Source organism: Sapajus apella, unplaced genomic scaffold (assembly GCF_009761245.1).
Source record: "Sapajus apella isolate SASKATOON/1434 unplaced genomic scaffold, GSC_monkey_1.0 scaffold48, whole genome shotgun sequence".
NCBI lineage: Eukaryota > Metazoa > Chordata > Mammalia > Primates > Cebidae > Sapajus > Sapajus apella.
Window position 1 is genome coordinate 7,759,799 of NW_022436988.1, and position 22,687 is coordinate 7,782,485.

Genomic DNA, 22,687 nt, shown 5'->3' on the forward strand with positions numbered 1-22,687 from the left:
TAGCTAGTTTTTGTATTTTTAGTAGAGATGAGGTTTCATCATATTGGTCAGGCCGGTCTCAAACTCCTGACCTCAGGTGATCCACCCATCTCAACCTCCCAAAGTGTTGGGATTACAGGCGTGAGCCACTACGCCCAGCCAATTTTTTGTATTTTAGGTAGAGATGAGGTTTCACCATGTTGGTTAGGCTGGTCTCAAACTCCTGACCTCAAGTGATCCACCTGCCTCAGCCTCCCAAAATGCTAGGATTACAGGTGTGAGCCACCATGCCCAGCCTAAATTTATTTTTTAATAAGGGTAGTTATGGGGTCTTACCTGGTTGCCCAGGGTGGTCTTGAACTTCAGGGCTCCAGCAGTCCTCCTGCCTCAGCTTCCCAAAATGCTATGATTACAGGTATGAGTCACTGTGCCTAGTCTGTTCTCCTCTTATCTGCATTTTAAAAGCAGGTGAAATTGACAAGTATATAGGGCAGTGGGTTTTTGTTAATTTTTTGAGAAGGATTCTTGCCTTTTTACCTAGGCTGGAGTACAGTGGCTTGATCTTGGCTCAATACAACCTCCACCTCTGTGTTCCAACAATTATCCTGCCTCAGCCTCCCGAGTAGTTGGGATTACAGGCGTGTACCACCACGCCAGGCTAATTTTTGTATTGGTATTTGTATTTTCATTTTTTTCTTTATAGTAGTGTGAAATGTATTTTTATTTTTATTTATTTATTTAAAAATTATTATTACTTTTTTAAGAGATGGGGTTTCACTATGTTGCCCAGGCTAGTCTTGAACTCCTGACCTCAGGTGATCCACTCACCTCAGCCTCCCAAAGTGCTGGAATTACAGACGTAAGCCACCACGCCCGGCCTAATTTTTGTATTTTTAGTACAGACAGGTTTTCACCATATTAGCCAAGCTGGTCTCCAACTCCTGACCTTAGGTAATCCACCTGCCTTGGCCTCCCAAAGTGGTGGGCTTACAGGCGTAAGCCACTGCACCCAGCCATAGCAGTGGTTTTTTTTTTTTTTTTTTTTTTTTTTTGAGACGGAGTTTCGCTCTTTTTACCCAGGCTGGAGTGCAATGGCGCGATCTCGGCTCACCGCAACCTCCGCCTCCTGGGTTCAGGCAATTCTCCTGCCTCAGCCTCCTGAGTAGCTGGGATTACAGGCACGCGCCACCATGCCCAGCTAATTTTTTGTATTTTTAGTAGAGACGGGGTTTCACCATGTTGACCAGGATGCTCTCGATCTCTTGACCTTATGATCCACCCGCCTCGGCCTCCCAAAGTGCTGGGATTACAGGCGTGAGCCACCGCGCCCGGCCTATTTTATTTTATTTTTAAGATAGAGTCTCGTTCTGCAGCCCAGGCTGGAGTGCAGTGGCGCAATCTCGGCTCACTGCAACCTCCGCCTCCTGGGTCCCGGTTCAAGCAATTCTCCTACCTCAGCCTCCCAAGTAGCTGGGATTACAGGCACAAGCCACCATGCCCAGTTAATTTTTGTATTTTTTATTAGAGAAAGGGTTTCATCATGTTGGCCAGTGTGGTCTTGAACTCCTGACCTCGTGATCCGCCCCCCTCGGCCTCCCAAAGTGCTGAGATTACAGGTGTGAGCCACGTGCCCGGCCAAGATTTTACTTTAAAACCACTGCTATGGGCCGGGCGCGGTGGCTCACGCCTGTAATCCCAGCACTTTGGGAGGCCGAGGCGGGTGGATCACGAGGCCAAGAGATCGAGACCATCCTGGTCAACATGGTGAAACCCCGTCTCTACCAAAAATACAAAAAAAAAATTAGCTGGGCATGGTGGCGCGTGCCTGTAATCCCAGCTACTCAGGAGGCTGAGGCAGGAGAGTTGCCTGAACCCAGGAGGCGGAGGTCGCGGTGAGCCGATATCGCGCCATTGCACTCTAGCCTGGGTAACAAGAGTGAAACTCCGTCTCAAAAAAAAATAAATAAATAAAATAAAATAAAGTGAAATCTTATGGAAACCTGCGATTTTTTTAGGAGGACAGTCAAGAAAAAGGCGACAGAGGACAGAGGGAGAGAGAGGGCCAGGATCTGGGACCCTCTGCACATTTGTAATCACAGCTGCTTTGCTATTAATCTATTTTATATATGTTGGTTTTGGTTTCATTAGAAGTTCAAGGCTGGGCGTGGTGGCTCACGCCTGTAATCCAAGCACTTTGGAGGCCAAGGCGGGTGGATCACCTGAGGTCAGGAGTTCAAGATCAGCCTGACCAATGTGGTGAAACCCTGTCTTTATTTATAAAAAAAAAAAAATAAGTTCAAGAGGCTGGGCACAGTGGCTCATGCCTGTAATATCAGCACATTGGGAGGCAGAGGTGGAAGAATTGTTTGGAGCCAGGAGTTTGAGAGCTGTCAGAGCAACATAGCAAGACTGCCTCAACAACAAAAAAAGCCAGGTGTGGTGGCATGTGCCTGTAGTCCAAGCTACTCAGGAGGCTGATGTGGGAGAATTCCTTGCGCCCAGGAAGTGGAGGCTGCAGTGAGCTGAGATTGTGCCACTGCACTTCAGCCTGGGCAACAGAGCAAAACTGTCTCAAAAAAAAGTTTGAGAAACACTGCTATAGGTCACGAAGTAGCTGTTAGACCATTACTTATCATCAGAATTAATCTTTCTTCTGTTTCCTTAGATTTTTTTTTGTTAACTTGAGAACTTAAACAAATATGCCAAATAGGCCAACAGCCTTACTCACTTGTTTGTTTTACATACTTTTGCTCTTATTCATAAATCAGATTAGATTAGAAGCATTCTCCAAGGACTGATTCCTTACCTTTGTAGCAAAGGTTCTCAGCTCAAGCTGTAAGTGAGAATTACCTGTGTAACATTTTTTTTTTTTCTTTTTTTTTTTTTCCTTTTTTTTTTTTTGGGACGGAGTTTCGCTCTTGTTACCCAGGCTGGAGTGCAATGGCGCGATCTCGGCTCACCGCAACCTCCGCCTCCTGGGTTCAGGCAATTCTCCTGCCTCAGCCTCCTGAGTAGCTGGGATTACAGGCATGCACCACCATGCCCAGCTAATTTTTTGTATTTTTTAGCAGAGACGGGGTTTTACCGTGTTGACCAGGATGGTCTCGATCTCTTGACCTCGTGATCCACCCGCCTCGGCCTCCCAAAGTGCTGGGATTACAGGCTTGAGCCACCGCGCCCGGCCACCTGTGTAACATTTTAAAGATATCTATGACTAAACCCTCACCCCAGAAATTGCAATTTAGTAGATCTTGGGCTGAGACCTGGTATTCATTTGTATACTCCAAAAATCTCATAGCTGATTCTGATGTGCAGCTAGTATGGGGCACCTCTAATAGAAAGTTTTAGTTTAGCATATACATTCTTGTGTGTGTGTGTGTTAGTGTCTCACTGTGTCACTCAGGCTGGAGTGCAGTGTGTTAGCTCACTGCAAGCTCCGTCTCCTGGGTTCAAGCGATTCTTCTGCCTTAGCCTCCTGAGCAGCAGGGACTACAGGCACATGCCACCATGCCCAGCTAATTTTTGTATTTTTAGTTGAAACGGGGTGTCATCATATTGGCCAGGCTGGTCTCCGAATTCCTGACCTTGTGATCCACAAGCCTCAGCCACCCAAAGTCTGGGATTACAGGCGTAGGGCACTGTGCCCAGCCTGCAATCCCATTTTATTTTATTTATTTATTTATTTAAAGACGGGGTTTCACCATGTTGGTCAGCCTGGTCTTGAATTCCCAACCTCAGGTGATCCACCCACCTGGGCCTCCAAAGTGCTTGGATTACAGGCGTGAGCCACCACACCCGGCCAATCCCATTTTATAGATAGGAAAATTGAAGCTTGAGAGCATAAATGACATACCAGTGTCTTATATTGGGAAAGGGCAAAACCAGAACTTAGGTCTTTTGACTTCTAGTCTATTGCAGCATTGCCACACCAAGCTGTTTTCTAGTAGACTGCAAGGAAATAAGTGCAACATGAAAATGTAATGTAATCCCAGCTACTTAGGAGGCCGAGGCAGGAGAATCACTTGAATCTGGGAGGCGGAGGTTGCAGTGAGCTGAGATTGCGCCATTGTACTCCAGCCTGGGCAAAAGAGCCAAACTCCATCTAAGGAAAAAAAAAAAAAAAATGGGAAGATTTTGGCCAGGCACAGTGGCTCGTGCCTGTAATGCCAGCACTTTGGGAGGCTGAGGAGGGTGAACTGCCTGAGGTCAGGAGTTTGAGACCAATCTGGCCAACATGGTCAAACCTTGTCTCTACTAAAAATACAAAAATTAGCCGGATGCGGTGGTGTGCGGCTGTAGTTCCAGCTACTGGAGAGGCTGAGGCAGAAGAATCACTTGAACCTGGGAGGCGGAGGTTGCAGTGAGCGCCATTGCACTCCAGCCTGGGCAACAAGAGTGAAACTCCATCACAAAAACAAAAGAAAAAAAAAAAAGGGAAGATTCTAACACAAGTGGTGTGCTTCATGCTGTCGTGGTAAGCACATACATGCAAGACCCATGCTTTCTAGAAGAGAACCTCTCACTGCCTTTTCATGAAAGCCCAGGGAGAGGGTGGTTAACCTAGACTGCCCGGAATACAAAGTTACAACTATCTGGAAGGTGTCTTTGCAAAGAGGAATGTAGTTCAGTTATTATAAAAATACTGAGACAAACAAAGACATCTGCCTTGAGGAAATATGCAAGACATGAGCGGGGCTTATCTATCAACTGCCTGCCCTCTTTTGCCCAAGGCTTTCCTATTATGATCTTGTAAACCATCATTCCTGAGCCCTCCAAGTGTGTCCGCATTTGTTGCATAGATAGATTTACCCAGACAGGTGGAAGAGTCATGACTTAAGGGTTATAAACAGCTGCAGAGGACTGAGCTGCTCCCATAGTCTTGGTAGCAGGGAATGAAGCCATTCCTCCTGCCAGGCATTAACCAGCCTTATAATAGGCTCCCAAATAGAAGCGACTGTAATTTTCGTCCATTACATGCACCACCCATTACAGCTAAACAGTAACATTAAAATGTAAAGAATTTCCAGTCCTTTCAAAAGGGATCGTCTTGGCGTGCTCTCTGTTGCTGACTCATACTGCTGCTGCTTTGAGACTGTTAGGTTTCTAAATGGGACCCACAGTAGGTATTCAATAAATAAATGTCAACTTGTTGCAGTACTTTTCATCCCTTAAGGAGGATGCCCTTACTATCCCACCATCAGTAAAGCAATGTGAGAATGGTAATAGTGACAAATCTCCCTTCTGCTTGCCGAGGTTGTAACTCCCCAAGAAAGAGCTGTGAACAGGTAACGTTTTAAAGTGACAGCCAGCACGACTTGTACCCAGCGCGAGGCAGTTTCGTCTTCTGTCCAATCATCGCCGAGATTTTGGAGTGGGGGAGGGGAGAGTGTCCCAAGGCTTCCCTGCCCAGGAAGGGGGCGGGCTTAGGCTGAGCCTTGCCCGCCACAACCCATCGTAATGTCGCACGGTGCATGGCACTCCAGAGAGCCAATAGGAACGAAGGGAGCCATTTGAACCGGCCAATTCCGGCGGATGGGGGGGACGGCGCTTAAAACCGTATAAAGGCGTCGATCCGCCGGACAGGAGGCGGCGGCGGCGGCGGCGGCGGCGGCTCCTGAAGCGGTGGCCGGTTGTTAGGTGTGGAGTTTCCCTGCGCCCCTAGGGTCTGACCCTTTGAGCGTTCTGCTCCCGCGCCAGCCTACCTCGCTTCTCGGCGCCATGACCACAACCACCACCTTCAAGGGAGTCGACCCCAACAGCAGGAATAGCTCCCGGTGAGGCGATCCGACCGCGCCCGACCCGCGCGGGGCTGAGGGGCTGGGAGGGCCGCTGCCGGCGGGGCCGCGCGCCGGTCGTTGCGGGCAACAAGCCCCGTGCGCTGCGCTCACGCCGGGGCGGGCGGCGGGGATGTGCCGCCGGCGCTGCCTTTGTGCCGCCTGGCGAGCCCTGCGCGCCAGCCCCGCCCGGGTCCCTGCTGCTCTCCATTCATTCCTCCCACAGAACCAGGGGCTTGGGAGGCCGGCGCTGGTCGCCCCTCGGTTCACGGCCGGTTTTGTTTAATCGGAACTTGCGGGGAGGACTTCCCTTTTTTCCTGCGTGCGTGCAGGTTGGTCCATACCCAGGATGGTGGGCTTGCCCCCCCAGGTGCCCTGGGAGCCTTTAGGGCCCCATGGTAAGGCCCTATTGTCCCATCGCCGGGCCACGCGCTCCTTCTGCCCCTGACGCAGGGCATGCGGCTGGTCTCGCGCTCGGGCGCAGCGATCGGATCTGGAGACCGTATCGGTCAGGTCCGGCGGCTCCTTACCCTCGCCGTGCCCCCACTCTTTATTCGGATCTACCTGGCAGGTGGATTTGTGGTCGGGTGGGGCTGATTATTACGACCCTTTACTCCCATTTAGGACCCAACCGTTCGTCCCCTCTTTGAAGTGCCTCCCCTCTTCCAAGTGCCTCTTCTTTCCTAACAAAGGAAAGACCCCTTCTCCCCCTCCCTGCGCCCATTTCTAAGAGGGAGGGGGAACGAGCCAACCCGAGTGGGTTTTCTGCGCTTAAACCTTCGGACTGTGGTCTTTGCATCTCACCTTCTTCGCTTCCTCGTTTGACGTTTGCCCAATGAGTTCATCCCTGGCCCTGGTTCCCTTGCAGGAGGAGGTTTCTTGTTCTTGGGCGGGGCCGGAGACATCCATTGTCTCTAACATAGTATTTCTACCTGGGAAGCGGGGGATTTTTCTTGCCCTTCATCCCACTGCTTTTTGGGCTTGAGGCACTGGGCACAGTGTTTGGACAGGAACCCTTTTGCAAGTGCTTGCTTAACTTGGTGGAAGGGTTTCGGTTCTGTGGAAGGTGTGTGTCCACATTGTCTCAGCTAATTGCACACTGTTCTTTAAGGTGGGTTACAGGCATATCTGGGATCCTCCTCAAGGCTTGGAGGAAGCTTCGATTCCACTTTATCGAGCATGTATTTACATCAATTATGACCTGCATTCATGTGTGGCTAGCCTCGGGGTCTTGGCCAAGTGGCACAAAGGGAGCCATTTTGTGGGGCTAAGAAGACACGTGAAATAGCAATATCTCACAGGGGTTAGAGAACTTGGGAACAAAAAGCATGCCTCACTCAGCAACTGAGCCTTAGGAGGAAGGCATGGGAAATGACATTCCTTTGCAACTCATTTCTTTCAGGTTTACAATGTCAAAAAGACTGGGTAAGATTCAAAAAAATAAATTGGTGATTACTGAGAGGACGGGGAACTTGAGTAGCATAGACCTAGGAAAACTGGTCGCTCCCTTTCTGTTATCTTTCTAGTGAGATAATGTTTTCAGAGGACAGGAACAGATTGAGCCTTGGCTTTTCATTTTATGTTGCGAGGGCAACTTACAGTCGATGAGACTTCAATTGTTGGAATGATACTGTGTAATCTGGGGTTTTATTCTTTGGGGTTGAGTTCCTATTAGGGTTTTGTTAAGAATTTCAGTAATCAGGTCAAATGAATCCTCACACTTGCAATGTGAGACAAATGAGTTTTGATCCTGCGAAATAAATATTTTAGTTCACCTCTTGTCATCAATTTCCTTCCAACACTGCGCTCTGGGGACTGTAGTAGCATTGTCATCTTATTGTTTCTGTACCTTCTCGTTTTCTATAATTTCACCTAATTCTCATAAACTTATTTTCTCTAATAATGTTCTCCTGCCTCCATAAACTCGTTATAAATTTAGTCTGGTAGGGAATGATCTGCAAAGATATTCAGAAACTTCGAGATTTAAAGAGAAGAAAGAAAATGAGTGATTTTAAAAAAATTGCTATCTATAGTACTTGGACACATTTTTGATCAGTCTTAAAGATATAATCCTGATTTAGTTGTTGTGTGTTCAGAAAGAATGGTAGGATGCTAAAACACTGAGATACTTTCTGCCTTATGATCTACATCCTTTGTTTGGGGATGTGTCGCTATTACAAATGGTCTCTACAACACTGACGTCATCCGAGTTGGTTAGTACCTGCTATTGCAGGAGGTACACAGACCTTTAAAAAGTTGGACTGGTTAGAGTTTTGACTTGCTCTTAAGCTGATGTTTGGGTACTAGTGTCTTTTTCTTGATTTTTTTTTTTTTTTTTTTTTTTGAGATGGAGTTTCGCTCTTGTTGCCCAGGCTAGAGTGAAAAGCTGCTATCTCCACTGACCACAACCTCCGGCTTCCGGGTTCAAATGATTCTCCTGCCTCAGCCTCCCTAGCTGAGATTACAGGCATGTGCCACCACGCCTAGCTAATTTTTTATTTTTAGTAGAGATGGGGTTTCTCCATGTTGGTCAGGCTGGTCTCAAACTCCCAGCCTTAGGTGATCTGCCCGCCTCAGCCTCCCAAAGTGTTGGGATTACAGGCATGAGCCACCTCACCTGGCCTTTTATTTATTTATTGAATTTTTTGAACAGAGTCTCACTCTGTTTCCAGGCTGGAGTGCAGTGGCGGGATCGCAGCTCACTGCAACCTCTGCCTCCTGGGTTCAAGTGATTCTCCTGTCTCAGCCTCCCCAGTAACTGGGATTACAGGTGCGTGCCACCACGCCTAGCTAATTTTTGTACTTGTTTAGTAGAGACGGGTTTCACCATGTTCGACCTCGTGATCTGCCCACCACAGCCTCCCAAAGTGTTGGGATTACAGGCATGAGCCACCTCGTCCGGCCTTAATTTAATTTTATTATTATTGTTATTTTTTGAGACAGAGTCTCGCTCTTTTGCCCAGGCTGGAGTGCAGAGGCACGATCTCAGCTCACTGTAGAGCCTCTTCCTCCTGGGTTCAAGCAATTCTCCTGTCTCAGCCTCCTGAGTAGCTGGGATTATAGGTGAACGCCACCACACCTGGCTAGAAGTTCTATATATTCTTAGAAAAATATTTGTTATGGCCTAGTGTGGTGGCTCACACCTGTAATCCCAGCACTTTGGGAGGCCGAGGCAGGCGGATCATGAGGTCAGGAGTTCGAGACTAGCCTGGCCAACATAGCAAAACCCCGTCTCTACTAAAAATACAAAAATAATAGCTGGGTGTGGTGGCGCATGCCTGTAATCCCAGCTCCTCTGGAGACTGAGGCAGGAGAATCTCTTGAATCCATGAGGCAGAGGTTGCAGTGAGCCGAGATCGTGCCATTGCACTCCAGCCTCGGCAACAAGAGTGAAACTCCATCCCAAAAAAAAAGAAAAATGTTTCTTACTCAAACTGCTTTATGAAGAAACAAAACTAGACCACTCATCAGCAATAAAGGAATCGAATCAGTAGTTAAAAGTCTTCCCATATTCTGTAAATTACATAGGCAGTAGGAAAACAAAAAGTTAAAAGAAAAAGTCAGCTGGGTTTGGTGGCTCACGCCTGTAATCCCAGCACTTTGGGGTGCTGAGGCGGCGGGTGGATCACCTCAGGTTAGGAGTTCAAGACCAGCCTGACCAACATGGTGGAACCCTGTCTTTACTAATAATACAAAAATTAGGCTGGGCATGGTGGCTCACGCCTGTAGTCCCAGCACTTTGAGAGGCTGAGGTGAACAGACTGCCTGAGGTCAGGAGTTCCAGACCAGTCTACCCAACATGGTAAAAACCTGTCTCTACTAAAAATACACACAAAAAAATTAGCTGGGCATGGTGGCACATGCCTGTAATACCAGCTAATCTGGAGGCTGAAGCAGAATTGCTTGAACCTGGGAGGCGGAGGTTGCAGTGAGCCAAGATTTCACCACTGCACTCCAGCCGGGGCGATAAGAGGCAAGACTCCATCTCAAAAAGTATTCCCATAAAACCACCTGGATTTTCTGTTTTGAGAGGTGGCAAGAGGAGTTAAATTGAGTTTTCCAAGGAGACAAATTGGTCAACCTATGGCAGGAAGATTTGGAAATGTTAAAAAATGTATTTCCATGTTGAACAAAAAGCTATAGATGATGTCCAAAGGAACACAGACATAGACCATGATGTGGAACCTTATACTTAATTTCTCATACTGACTTTGCCCTAATGGCTAGTCACTCATGTTTACTGTGAGAATGGTGAGGTACAAGGCTTATTAGTGAGGTTGAGATCAAAGAGTCTATTATCAGCTCTTCTTGGGCTTCTAAATTGGTCCAGCCAACTTGAGAGAGAGAGAGAGAGGGAGAGAGACAGAGAGAGAGAGAGAGAGAGTATGTGTGTGTGTGTGTGTGTGTGTATAAGTAATTTAGAGACAGGGATCTCACTATGTTGCCTAGGCTGGCCTTGAACTCCTGGGCTCAAGCAATCCTCCTGCCTCAGCTTCTAGAATGGCTGGGACAACAGGGGCCTGCCACTGACCCAGCCCAAGTTATTTATGTAGTTAAAAATAAAGAAGTGATTTTTAAAATTTTATTTACTTTTTGCATTTTGATACAGTTTTGCTCTGTCACACAGGCTGGAGTTCAGTGGTGTGAGCACAGCTCACTGCAGTCTTGACCTCCTGGGCTGAAGCGATCCTTCTGTCTCAGACTCTGATGTAGCTGGGACCACAGGCATGCGTCACCATGCTTGGCTAATTTTTAATTTTTTTTTTTATAGAGATGGGGTCTTGCCATTTTGCCCAGGCTGGTCTTGAACTCCTAGGCTCAAGTGATGATCCTGCCTTGGCCTCCTAGAGCGCTGGGATTACAGGTGTGTTCCAGTGCCTGGAAGTGATTTTTAAATGAATAGAAACAAGAAATGTTTCTAAACTTCTTTGCAAATATATTCTGCCAAGCCCAGTAGAGTAAGGTCCAGTAGGTCTTTTGCCATTTCTGAAAAGGTGACGCCAGCCAGGCTGTTAATTGTGATGAGTTCCACGCTGTTTCAGCTGCCTCGTGTTATCCATGACCGCATTACAAGCATTATAAAGCAGTATTTAGTATCTTCACATCCAGCATTGAATGTACACGCTGATGAAGTTGATTCCTTTTTCCTGTTAGCAGCTGTCTGTTGTAGGGGTGAGGGAAATGAATGGGTGAGGAAAGTGAAATGAAAGTTGTCTGAAAAGATTTATGCCAAGAAATGTTGCAGTATGATCTGAAGTTGATGTTTTGCCATTATTTGTAGGGTTTTGCGGCCTCCAGGTGGTGGATCCAATTTTTCATTAGGTTTTGATGAACCAACAGAACAACCTGTGAGGAAGAACAAAATGGCCTCTAATATCTTTGGGACACCTGAGGAAAATCAAGCTGCTTGGGCCAAGTCGGCAGGTATTCTTGTTATCTGTGCTCACTGTTCAAAGGTATGGGCCCAGTATCAACAGCCACAGATGCAGCCTGGGCACCAAAGTGTGCCCCCATCTCTATAAAACAAAACAAAAATTAGCTGGTGGTAGGGGCAGTGTGCATGTAGTCTCTAATGCTTGGGAGGATCGCTTGAGCCTGGGAGGTGGAGGCTACAGTGAGCTATGATTGAACCGCTGCCCCCCAGCCTAGGTGACAGAGTGAAACCCTGTGTCAAAAACAAACAAAAGAGAAATTAACTACAGCTGGTTTTGAACTAATAACAAAATCTAGCTTAATGGTAATAAAACAACAGTTTAGATTTAACATGATAGGAAATACTAGGAGGCTGTGTGTGATGGATCAGAGTCGGGACTGAAGTCAGACTGGGTTAACGTTTAAGTAATTAGCTTAACTTCCTTAAGACTATTTTCTCATTTTGTAATATGAGACTAACACATAACGTCAATTGCTGAGCTGCTTTGTTTTAGATTTTTTCTGTTGTATTTCTGAAGAAAGTATATTTGGAATTTTAGGTGCCAAGTCTAGTGGTGGCAGGGAAGACTTAGAGTCATCTGGACTGCAGAGAAGGAACTCCTCGGAAGCAAGCTCCGGAGACTTCTTAGATCTGAAGGTCAGTGTGACAGCATGAGGACAGAAAGGCTTTGAGGTCACTACGATTCTGAAATTTGTACCAAGAGTTTCAGTTCTGCCCCTGGAATTTTACGTTGAGGTGGTTAGGAAAGGGACTGGGCCATGTTGATAATGGAAGATTGATAGAGAGTAAAAGCAGAGAAGTGCATTAACATGATCTCAGTCTGTTTCTGTGTCTCTTTTACCATTAGGATTTGTTTTGCCTCCTGTATCGATTTTTGGAACTTGTGGCTCTTTCTTACTTCCTGTGTGTCACATACATAGAAACATTTCTGAGTTTAGGGACTGTTTTTTGCTAATACTGCTTTGCCTGGAACTCCAGGAGACTAGTGCTGGCATGACCACTTGTTGTGTCTGGAGTTGAGTACTATCACCAAGCCCCCTGTGTGTTGGAAAGACCTCCCCCTAAATCCCTCAGAGCACATTGAGGCATCACCTGTCTGAGTGTGGAGAGAACTGAAGAAGGGCTTTGGAACCGATAGGGGTCCTTCCACAACTAGATAAAGGGAAAGGAGAGAGACAAATGAAAGGATAGATTTACCAGTCCTCCATTCTAATGCAAGATCTCTGAAGTGCTCATTGGGGTGGGGTCATCAGAGTAAATGTTTATGTTTTTTGTTTTCGATGTGTTCCTGGCACCACGGCAATTTCTCGTGCAGAATATTTGCATAGCACTGTCCTAAGTTGGACGGAGGTAGCAGACTGACCCTGGGCTTGATTGCATCAAAATGAAATGTCACATTTGGTGTCAAATAAATATTAGCTGCTATGAAGTATGACTGGTTTTTTGTGTTCCAAAATTAAAATAGGAAGTAAATTTTTGAATTTTTTTTCCTTTCTAGGGAGAAGCTGATATTCATGGTGAGTACTTCTGAAGACCAAATTTCTGGCTCTGTCAGTGGTTTTAGGACAGATGTGAATTTTGATTTAAATCATGTCAGCTAGGCGCAGTGGTTCACGCCTGTAATCCCAGCACTTTGGGAGGCCAAAGCAGGTGGATCCCGTGGTCAGCAGTTCAAGACCAGCCTGGCCAAGATGGTGAAACTCTGTCTCTATTATAAATACAAAATTAGCCAGGCGTGGTGCCAGGCACCTGTAATCCCAGCTCTTCTGAAGGCTGAGGTAGGAGAATCACTTGAACCTGAGGGGCAGAGTGAGCTGAGATGGCACCACAGCACTCCAGCCTGGGTGACAAAGCAAGACCCCATCTCTAAATAAATAAATAAAATCATGTCTTGGGGAAGGAGACTGGGGAGTGAAACCTGGCTGTGCCCCAAGTGCTGCCATCCTCTGGGTGGAGAGGAAACGAAAATGAAACTGGAAAGTCAGTAAACATGGCCACATTCTTAATCTGCCAGTAATGTGATCAATGCTAGAAATGTAATAGAAGAGAAAAATTGGAGAATCCTTTAAAATTACATATATTGACTGGGCGTGGTGGCTCACGCCTGTAATCTCAACACTTTGGGAGGCTGAGGCAGGCAGATTGCTTGAGCCCAGGAGTTCAAGACCAGCCTGGGAAACATGGTGAAACACCATCTCTATAAAAAAAGTACAAAATAGCCTGGCATGGTGACACATGCCTGTAATCCAACTACCCAGGAGGCTCAGGTGGGAGGACTGCTTGAGCCCAGGACGTGGAGGTTGCAGTGAGCAGAGATCACACCATTATACTCCAGTCTGGGTGACAGAGTGAGACCTTGCCTCAAAAAAATAAACCCAAATATATCTATACTCAAACACACCCACATTTAATCAGGTCAGTATTGGTTACACTTAATGAGAGCTTTTTTTTTTTTTTTGAGATCAGGTGTCTCTCTGTCACCAAGGCTGGAGTGCAGTGGGTGATCACAGCTCACTGTGGCCTTGACCTCAGGTGATCCGCCCACCTCAGCCTCCTAAGTAGCTGGGACTATAGGTGTATGCCACCACACCTTGCTAATTTCTTTTTATTTTTAGTAGAGATGAGATCTCACTATGTTTCCCAGGCTGGTCTCGAACTCGTGAGCTTAAGTGATCCTTGCACCTCAGCTTCCCCAAAGTGTTGGTATTATAGGCATGAGCCATCCCAGCTGAGAGCTTTTTGCATTTATGTACTTATTGTATTTATGTATATACTAGCCAAGTGCAGGATTGAGAAAAGGAGAAAGCTGGACCCGTAACTATGAACAATCCAGATAACTCACTACCACCCAGAGAGAGCTTTTTAAGATAAGCATTTCAAGCTCAGCGCACAGCATCCAATTTACAAAGTTCATTTGTTTTTATAGGGATGTTGCTTATTCAGCAACACATTGGTTACTTGGTGATTTTGTAAATAATGATTTAGGGAGCAAATGTAAATTTTGAGCTGACCATCCATATTACCAACTACAGGTAGAAATAAGCTGTAATTATTGACTTAATTACCTTAAGTCTTGGAGGTATTTGTTGGCATTTCTTTAACAAGTGCTGGAGAACTGCTGATGAATGCGAGGCTGACAAGTGTCAGGCAGCAGCAGTCCATGAGTGCAGCAGTCACAAGGTCCTCTGGTCTAGACAGAAGCAGCAGCTTCCCCTTAAGGCCTTTTCCTACCCTTATGTTTTATGGTGTAGTGCTTTCAAGCACACACAGAAAGGCTGAAGAAGCAAATTCCTCTCCTGCCTTCTTACACACTGTTTCTTTTTTTTTTTTTTTTTTTTGAGAGAGTATCGCTCCTGTTGCACAGGCTGGAGTGCAGTGGTACAATCTTGGCTTACCGCAACCTCCACCTCCCAGGTTCAAGCAATTCTCCTTCCTCAGCCTCCCCAGTAGCTGGGATTACAGGCATGCGCCACCACGCCTGGCTAATTTTTGTATTTTTTTTTTATTTTTTTATTTTTTATTTTTATTTTTATTTTATTATTATTTTTTTTTGAGACGGAGTTTCGCTCTTGTTACCCAGGCTGGAGTGCAATGGCGCGATCTCGGCTCACCGCAACCTCCGCCTCCTGGGTTCAGGCAATTCTCCTGCCTCAGCCTCCTGAGTAGCTGGGATTACAGGCACACGCCACCATGCCCAGCTAATTTTTGGTACTTTTAGTAGAGACGGGGTTTCACCTTGTTGACCAGGATGGTCTTGATCTCTTGACCTCGTGATCCACCCGCCTCGGCCTCCCAAAGTGCTGGGATTACAGGCTTGAGCCACCGCGCCCGGCCTTTATTTTTATTTTAATTTTATTATTATTTTTTTTTAAGATGGGGTTTTACCATGATGGCCAGGCTGGTCTTGAACTCCTGACCTCAGGTGATCCACCCACCTCGGCCTCCCAACGTGCTAGGATTACAAGCGTGAGCCACCGCGCCCAGCCAAATGTATCTTCTTTTTTTTTTTTTTTGAGTTTTTGCTCTTGTTACCCAGGCTGGAGTGCAATGGCGCGATCTCGGCTCACCGCCACCTCCGCCTCCTGGGTTCAGGCAATTCTCCTGCCTCAGCTTCCTGAGTAGCTGGGATTACAGGCACGCGCCACCATGCCCAGCAAATGTTTTGTATTTTTAGTAGAGACGGGGTTTCACTGTGTTGACCAGGATGGTCTCGATCTCTTGACCTCGTGATCCACCTGCCTCGGCCTCCCAAAGTACTGGAATTACAGGCTTGAGCCACCGCGCCCGGCCCCTTTTGGTTTTTATGGAGCCTTCATTACATTGGCATAATTGACAACTGTATAGAAATGCGATTAGACAAAAAGGGTTTGATTTTATACCAGTGGACAGAGCGGGGAAACCCAGCAAGGCCCATCTGTTCAGATTCTTCCTGGCCCCTCTGTAGCATTCTTTCCTCCAGGGTATGCAGCAGGACCCTCTGGATCGAGGGTCTTTTGACCTGCCATCAGATTACAGCCCCGCCCTGGGCAGACAGAAGGAAGATAGGAGGCCACGGATTCTGTTTCCTGAGGGCTATTCCAAAAGACTGTAGCAAGGGGGTTATGGGAGTTACTGGCTAGTAGCTGTGGACAAAAACACACAGGGGGTGTGTGTCGGTGTGTATGTGAAACAGCTAATCTTTTTTTTTTTTTTTTTTTTTTTTGAGATGGAGTTTTGCTCTTGTTACCCAGGCTGGAGTGCAATGGCGTGATCTCGGCTCACCGCAGCCTCCGCCTCCTGGGTTCAAGCAATTCTCCTGCCTCAGCCTCCTGAGTAGCTGGGATTACAGGCACACGCCACCATGCCCAGCTAATTTTTTGTATTTTTAGTAGAGACGGGGTTTCACCATATTGACCAGGATGGTCTCGATCTCTTGACCTTGTGATCTACCTGCCTCGGCCTCCCAAAGTGTTGGGATTACAGGCGTGAGCCACATGCCCGGCCCGAAACAGCTAATCTTTGTTTTTTTTTTTGAGACAGTCTCACTCTGTCGCCAGGCTGGAATGCAGTGGTGTGATCTCAGTTCACTGCAACCTCTGCCTCCTGTGTTCAAGCAATTCTCCTGCCTTAGCCTCCTGAGTAGCTGGGACTATGGGCATGTGCCACCATGCCCAGCTAATTTTTGTATTTTTATTAGAGACAGGGTTTCACTTTGTGGGCCATGATGGCCTCAATCTCTTGATCTTGTGAGCCACTGTGCCCAGCCTAATTTTTTTTATTTATTATTTACTATTTTTTTTTGAGACAGAGTTTTGCTCTGTTGCCCAGGCTGGAGTGCAGTGGTGTGATCTCCACCTCCTGGGTTCAAGCGATTCTCCTCAGCCTCTGAGTAGCTGGGTCTACAGGCCTGTGCCACCACACCTGGTTATTTTTTGTATTTCTAGTAGAGATAGGGTTTTACCATGTTAACCAGGCTGGTCTCAAACTCCTGACCTTAGGCAATCCGCCCACCTCGGCCTCCCTAAGTGCTGGGATTACTGGAGTGAGCCACCGCATCTGGCCTAGCTCAGCTGATTTTTTTACTTTTTTTGTATTTTTAGTAGACACAGAGGTTTTGCCATGTTGGCCAGGCTGGTCGTAAATTCCTAAGTCCTTCCTTTCTTTTTTCCCCCAGTGGTCACCTGTTGTTCTTTTTTTTTTTTTTTTTTTTTTAAAGCAATTCATTCAAGCAAAGAAACTTTTTTTTTTTTTTTTTTTTTTTGAGATGGAGTCTCGCTCTGTCGCCAGGCTGGAGTGCAGTGGCAAGATCTCAGCTTACTGTAACCTCTGCCTCCCAGGTTCAAGCAATTCCCCTGCCTCAGCTTCCTGAGTATCTGGGACCACAGGCGCGTGCCACCACGCCTGGCTAATTTTTTTTATTTTAGTAGAGATGGGTTTCACCATGTTGGTCAGGATAATCTTGATCTCCTGACCTTGTGATCCACCCGCCTTGGCCTCCCAAAGTGCTGGGATTACAGGTGTGAGCCACCGAACCCAGCCTTTTTTTTTTTTTTTTTTTATAATTGAGCCAGATCTCTGTCCCCCATTCTGAAGTGCAGTGGCACGATTTTAGGTCACTGCAACTTCTACCTCCTGGGTTTAAGTGAGTCTCCTGCTTCAGCTTCCTGAGTGGCTGGGACTACAGGTGTGTGCTACCACGCCTGGCTAAAATTTTTGTATTTTTAGTAGAGATGGTGTTTCGCCATGTTGGCCAGGCTGGTCTCAAATTCCTGACCGAAGGTGATCCTCCTGCCTTGGCCTTCCCAAGTGCTGGGATTATGGACATGAGGCACTGCGCCAGCCAATTTTTGTAGTTTTTGTAGAGATAGGGTTTTGCCATGTTTCCCAGGCTGGTCCTGTTGATCTTCCTGCCTTGGCCTCCCAAAATACTGAGATTATTGGTGTGAGCCACTGTGCCTGGCTGGGGTACAGTAATAAGATACATCTGGAGGATTAAAGGTCAACCCCAATTCAGCTTAAATAAGATGGATTCCCTTTGGATATAAGGGAGATTGCTTTTACCTCCAGGGCTGTTAAACACAGGAGTGGCTACAGGAATGACTTTGGAGTTTCCATCTTGAGAAATCTTTAAGAGGGAGAAAGTCCAGGAATTTCAGGCAGAAAAGTGTTTCCCTAACTGCAGGCAGGTTAGATGGTCTGCTACTTTTCTTCAGTTTCTGATTCTTTGATTCTTAGAACCAGTCGTTTTCTTCTATTCAGATAGAGGTGTCTTTGTTCAGTTATCTTATTGATGTGCCAAAGAAGAGAGACAAGTCAGGAGTGGCTAAAATGTATATTTTGGTAGAAAGAATTTCATTTAAATATTCAGCAGACAAAAGCTTTCTGTGTCAAATTGGTATAAAAGTTTCTAAGCAATCTCAATTCCTGTACTTATCTCATTATAGGCTAGTAACAAACTAACCTCCCTCTTCTGTGGCTGGACTATTTCTAACTGGACATTTATTTTATTTATTTTGAGACAAAGTCTTGCTCTTGTCCACCAGACTGGAGTGCAGTGGTGTGCATCTTGGCTCACTACAACCTCCACCTCCCAGGTTCAAGCCATTCTCCTGCCTCAGCCTCCCGAGTAGCTGGGATTGCAGGCATGCACCACCATGCCCGGCTAATTTTTGCATTTGTAGTAGAGACGGGGTTTCACCATGTTGGCCAGGCTGGTCTGGAACTCCTGACCTCAGGTGATCTGCCCGCCTTGGCCTCCCAAAGTGCTGGGATTACAGGCTTGAGCCACGCCCAGCCTGGACCGACATTTTAATTTTATTAAGGCCTGCTGCCGCTTGTTCAGGCTCCCTGTGTTGTGTGCTTTTTTGTTCTTTATTGGCATGTTATGTATTTGTGAAAAACAAAACAATTCTATTAATAATGTAAGACAAATACAAGACTAGTAGGATTGAGCTTGATTCATCCAAAGAGCATTTCGTGAAAATAAACCACCATGGGTGGGCTGTAAGATTATGTTTTATTCTTCAGAATATCCATTAACTGCTTGATTCAGACAGAATGAAGAATTCAGTCAGATCCTACATGTGTAGCAGGAGGCCGTGTCCCACCAGCAGAAATGAAACTACTTGAACTAATAAGTTGTCTTAGTCTGAATTCTAGAGTTTTTTCTAATGTGGAGTTTTGTTTCTCTTTTATATTTATAGTTTAGGTTATTTTAGGGACACTTATTGCAGGACTTGAGTGTCTGATCCAGTGCATTTGGTCTTGCTGCTTTTTACAATGGATGTAACCATAGGAAACTAATAGGTGACCCTCTCTGAGTTTCAGTCCATAATTGCGATGGCCGTCATTCTGGAAATCCTCATACTCTAGTTTTGCTTGTAGTCACATTGTATAGAACGTTTTATATGTTATTTCCTTAGAATGTCCCAGAAATTCATGAAATGTTAAAAGTAGCATATTCCTGAGATTTTGTTGTGTTTTGGATCTAAGAATATATATTTTTAGTTCAAAGACTTCTCGGCTGGGTGAGGTGGCTCACGCCTGTAATCGCAGCCCTTTGGGAGGCCAAGGCAGGTAGATTACCTGAGGTCAGGTGTTCAAGACCAGCCTGGCCAACACAGTGAAACCCTGTCTCTACTAAAAATACAAAAAATTTAGTCAAGCGTGGTGGGGTGGTGGGTACCTGTAATCCCAGCTACTTGGGAGGCTGAGGCAGGAGAATCACTTGAACCTGGGAGGCACAGCTTTCAGTGAGCCGAGATTGTGCTGCTGCACTCCAGCCTGGAAAACAAGAGCGAAACTCTGTCTGAAAAAATGGAAGAAAAAAAAAAAAGGCCACGCGTGGTGGCCCATGCCTGTAATCCCAGCACTTTGGGAGGCCTAGGCGGGTGGATCACAAGGTCAGGAGTTCGAGACCAGCCTGGCCAATATGGTGAAACCTCATCTCTACTAAAAATAGAAAAATTAGCTGGGCATGGTGGCTCAGGCTTGTAGTCCCAGCTACTTGGGAGGCTGAGGCAGAAGAATTGCTTGAACCCGGGAGACGGAGGTTGCAGCAAGCCGAAATTGTGCCACTTCACTCTAGCCTGGGTGACAAAGCAAGACTCTATCTCAAAAAGAAAAAATTAAAAAAAAGAAAACTAGGTCAGGTGTAGTGGCTTTAATGCCTATAATCCTAGCACTTTGGGAGGCCAAAGTAGGCAGATCACTTGAAGCCAGGAGTTCGAGACCAGCCTGGCCAACATGGCAAAACCCTGTCTCTACTAAAGATATGAAAATTAATCTCGCATGGTGGTGCGCAACTATAATCCCAGCTACTTGGGAGGCTGAGATAGGAGAATCGCTTGAAGCCGGGAGGCGGAGGTTAAAGACCCTGTCTCAAAAAAAAAAAAAAAAAAAAACCCTAAGAAAGAAAAGAAAACGAGGCTGGGTGAAGGTTGAAGGTGCCTCGTGCCTGTAATCCCAGCACGTAGGGAAGCTGAGATAGGAGGATCACTTGAGCCAGGAATTCAAGAGCAGCCTGGGCAAGATAAGGAGATCCCCATCTCTTTAAAAAAAAAAAAAAAAAAAAAAAAGAAAGCCAGGTGTGGTGTTGTGCAACTGTAGTCCCAGCTATTTGGGAGACTGATGTAGCATTGCTTGAGCCCAGGAGTTTGAGCCTACAGTGGTCTGTGATTGAGCCACTGCACTGCAGCCTGGGCCACAGTGTGAGACCCTGTCTCAATATCCATCCCTCTACTCCCCCCAAAAAACTAAACTAAAAGTAATTCAACTGTTAAGCTCTTAGTAAAAATTTCCTTTCACAGAAAATACAGAATTTTTGCATTCATTCTTCACTTTGTTATTTATATTTTTTAGATGTAGTCTCTCTCTGTTTCCCAGGCTGGAGTTGCAGTGGTGGATCTCAGCTCACTGCAACTCCACCTCCTGGGTTCAGGTGATTCTCCTGCCTCAGTCTCCCAAGTAGCTGGGACTAAGGTGCGTGCCACCACACCCAGCTAATTTTTGTATTTTTAGTAGAGGTGGGGTTTCACCTTGTTAACCTGGATGGTCTTGATCTCCTGACCTCGTGATCTGCCTGCCTCAGCCCCCCAAAGTGCTGGGATTACAGGCACGAGCCACCGTGCCTGGCCTCATTCTTCCCTTTGAATCAATGTTTTTTCTTTTCTTATTTTTTTTTTTAAAGACAGAGTTTTGTTCTGTTGCCAGGCGCCAGGCTGGAGTGCAGTGGCACGATCTTGGCTCACTGCAACCTCCGCTTCACAGGTTCAAGCAGTTATCCTGCCTCAGCCTCCTGCGTAGCTGGGACTGTAGGCGTGTGCCACCATGCCCAGCTAATTTTTGTATTTTTTAGTAGAGATGGGTTTCACCATGTTGGCCAGGATGGTCTCTATCTCTTGACCTTGTGATCTGCCCTCCCAAAGTGCTGGGATTACAGGCATGAGCTACCACACACCCAGCCTGAATCAGTGTTTTTTTCTGGTTTTGGAGACAACCCTAATGAGAGTTTGTTTAGAAATGTTGGATTGGTTTGTTTTTTTGCTGTCTGTCAGAGAATTGGATAAATAGACTATGTCATGTGGTAATTGCTATAAAATAGCAGTTAAGCTTGACAGTGAAGTGAGGGATTTGAAAACATGTAGTTAATGAGCAAGGTGAATTACAACCCTGTGTGTAAGTATATCGGGATACTTCTCCTAGAGTAAAAACAAAGGAAATCGATACCATTTATGTTAAATGTAACCAGAACAGTGTTACGTCTTACCTGGCTACATATAAATAAATGTCCACGAAACAAGTGAACTAGAAGGATGCTGAGGACTTGCAGTGGGACCTCTGGGAATGGCGAGAGCAGGACCCATCCGGAGGTGGAAGGGGCTGGAGAGCTAGAGTTTCCTGTTTTTATTTAAAATCTTCATCTTCATGTAATTTAGGAAAGAACATAAACAACAAATGTGGGAGAACATGAACACTGGTTAATTTTGTGGAGTGGGAACATGGCAGGTGATGATTATTTTCTTTATGCTTTTAGGTATGTTTCCAACCATCAAACAGAAAATTAAATAAATAAAAAAACAGACCTTTAATCTTAACAGGAAATACCTGTGGTTATGAGTGTTATTTCTATTCTGTTTTCATAGAAAATGTGGACACAGACTTGCAAGGCAGCCTGGGGCAGAGTGAAGAGAAGCCCGTGCCCGCTGCGCCTGTGCCCAGCCCGGTGGCCCCGGCCCCAGTGCCATCCAGGAGAAATCCCCCTGGTGGCAAGTCCAGCCTTGTCTTGGGTTAACTCTTACTGTCCTGAACACTGTCGTTTTGTTTGTTTCCTCCATGCTTGTGAACTGCACAACTTGAGCCTGACTGTACATCTCTTGGATTTGTTTCATTAAAAAGAAGCACTTTATGTACTGCTGTCTTTTTTTTTTTTTTCTTTTGAAGAACAGGTTTCTCTCTGTCTTGACTCCTGGGTCTGTGGGCTATGGCATGAGTGTTTTCTAGTAGTAGGTTGGAGGGAAAGCTTTGTGACACTTAGTACTGTGTTTTTAAAAACAAATTAATTTGGTTCTAGATGTGTTAGAGGATCTTTTGTACTGGGGTTTTAACACTTTACTTGGGTTTACCAAGCCTCAACTGGACAGACCATAGCCAATCCACAGGCACCGTTCCCGCCAGGCCCCAGCACATAGGGTGTCTCTCCGCAGAGCCTTCTTGGTGTTGCCCTAACTTGGCCAGTGGCCTTTGCTCCGAGCCTCCTCCTGTGCCATGTGGAACCATGAAGAGGCCTGTGCCTCATGCCTTGCCGCCTGCAAAGCAAAGAAACTGCCCTTTATTTTTTAGCCTTTTTTTGAGATGGAGTCTCGCTCTGTTGCCTAGGCTGGAGTGCAGTGGCACAATCTTGGCTTACTGCAACCTCGGTCTCCCGGATTCAAGCGATTCTCCTGCCTCAGCCTCCCAAGTAGCTGGGATTACACGTGCCTGCCACCACACCCGGCTAATTTTTTTGTATATATAGTAGAGA

General features: G+C 46.2%; 1 protein-coding gene and 1 long non-coding RNA gene across 3 annotated transcripts; one reads left to right on the top strand and one right to left on the bottom strand.

The window, feature by feature from the left end:
• The first annotated feature begins 5,530 nt into the window (after window positions 1-5,530).
• On the top strand, window positions 5,531-22,076 carry JPT1 (Jupiter microtubule associated homolog 1). 2 transcript variants are annotated; one of them, XM_032241724.1, is made up of 5 exons: window positions 5,537-5,753; window positions 11,035-11,177; window positions 11,726-11,823; window positions 12,686-12,704; window positions 21,810-22,076. In XM_032241724.1, exons 1-5 carry the CDS (start codon window positions 5,698-5,700, stop codon window positions 21,956-21,958), a joined length of 465 nt encoding a protein of 154 aa, XP_032097615.1. In that variant the 5' UTR covers window positions 5,537-5,697; the 3' UTR covers window positions 21,959-22,076. The 2 variants fall into 2 exon arrangements, with proteins under 2 accessions (XP_032097616.1, XP_032097615.1); XM_032241725.1 differs by lacking the exon at window positions 12,686-12,704 and having other exon boundaries at window positions 5,531-5,753.
• On the bottom strand, window positions 10,667-18,254 carry LOC116525680. The gene is made up of 3 exons (XR_004257773.1): window positions 17,759-18,254; window positions 14,589-14,594; window positions 10,667-11,269 (listed from the first exon to the last, which is right to left on the bottom strand). It is a non-coding gene; the product is annotated as an uncharacterized LOC116525680 (long non-coding RNA).
• Window positions 22,077-22,687: the final 611 nt, after the last annotated feature.

Coding starts and splice junctions, on each gene's coding strand:
- JPT1 (XM_032241725.1), top strand. CDS start 5,698: ATGACCACAACCACCACCTTCAAGGGAGTCGACCCCAACAGCAGGAAT. Junction 11,178..11,725: donor TGCTTGGGCCAAGTCGGCAG/GTATTCTTGTTA, acceptor TTGGAATTTTAG/GTGCCAAGTCTAGTGGTGGC. Junction 11,824..21,809: donor GAGACTTCTTAGATCTGAAG/GTCAGTGTGACA, acceptor CTGTTTTCATAG/AAAATGTGGACACAGACTTG.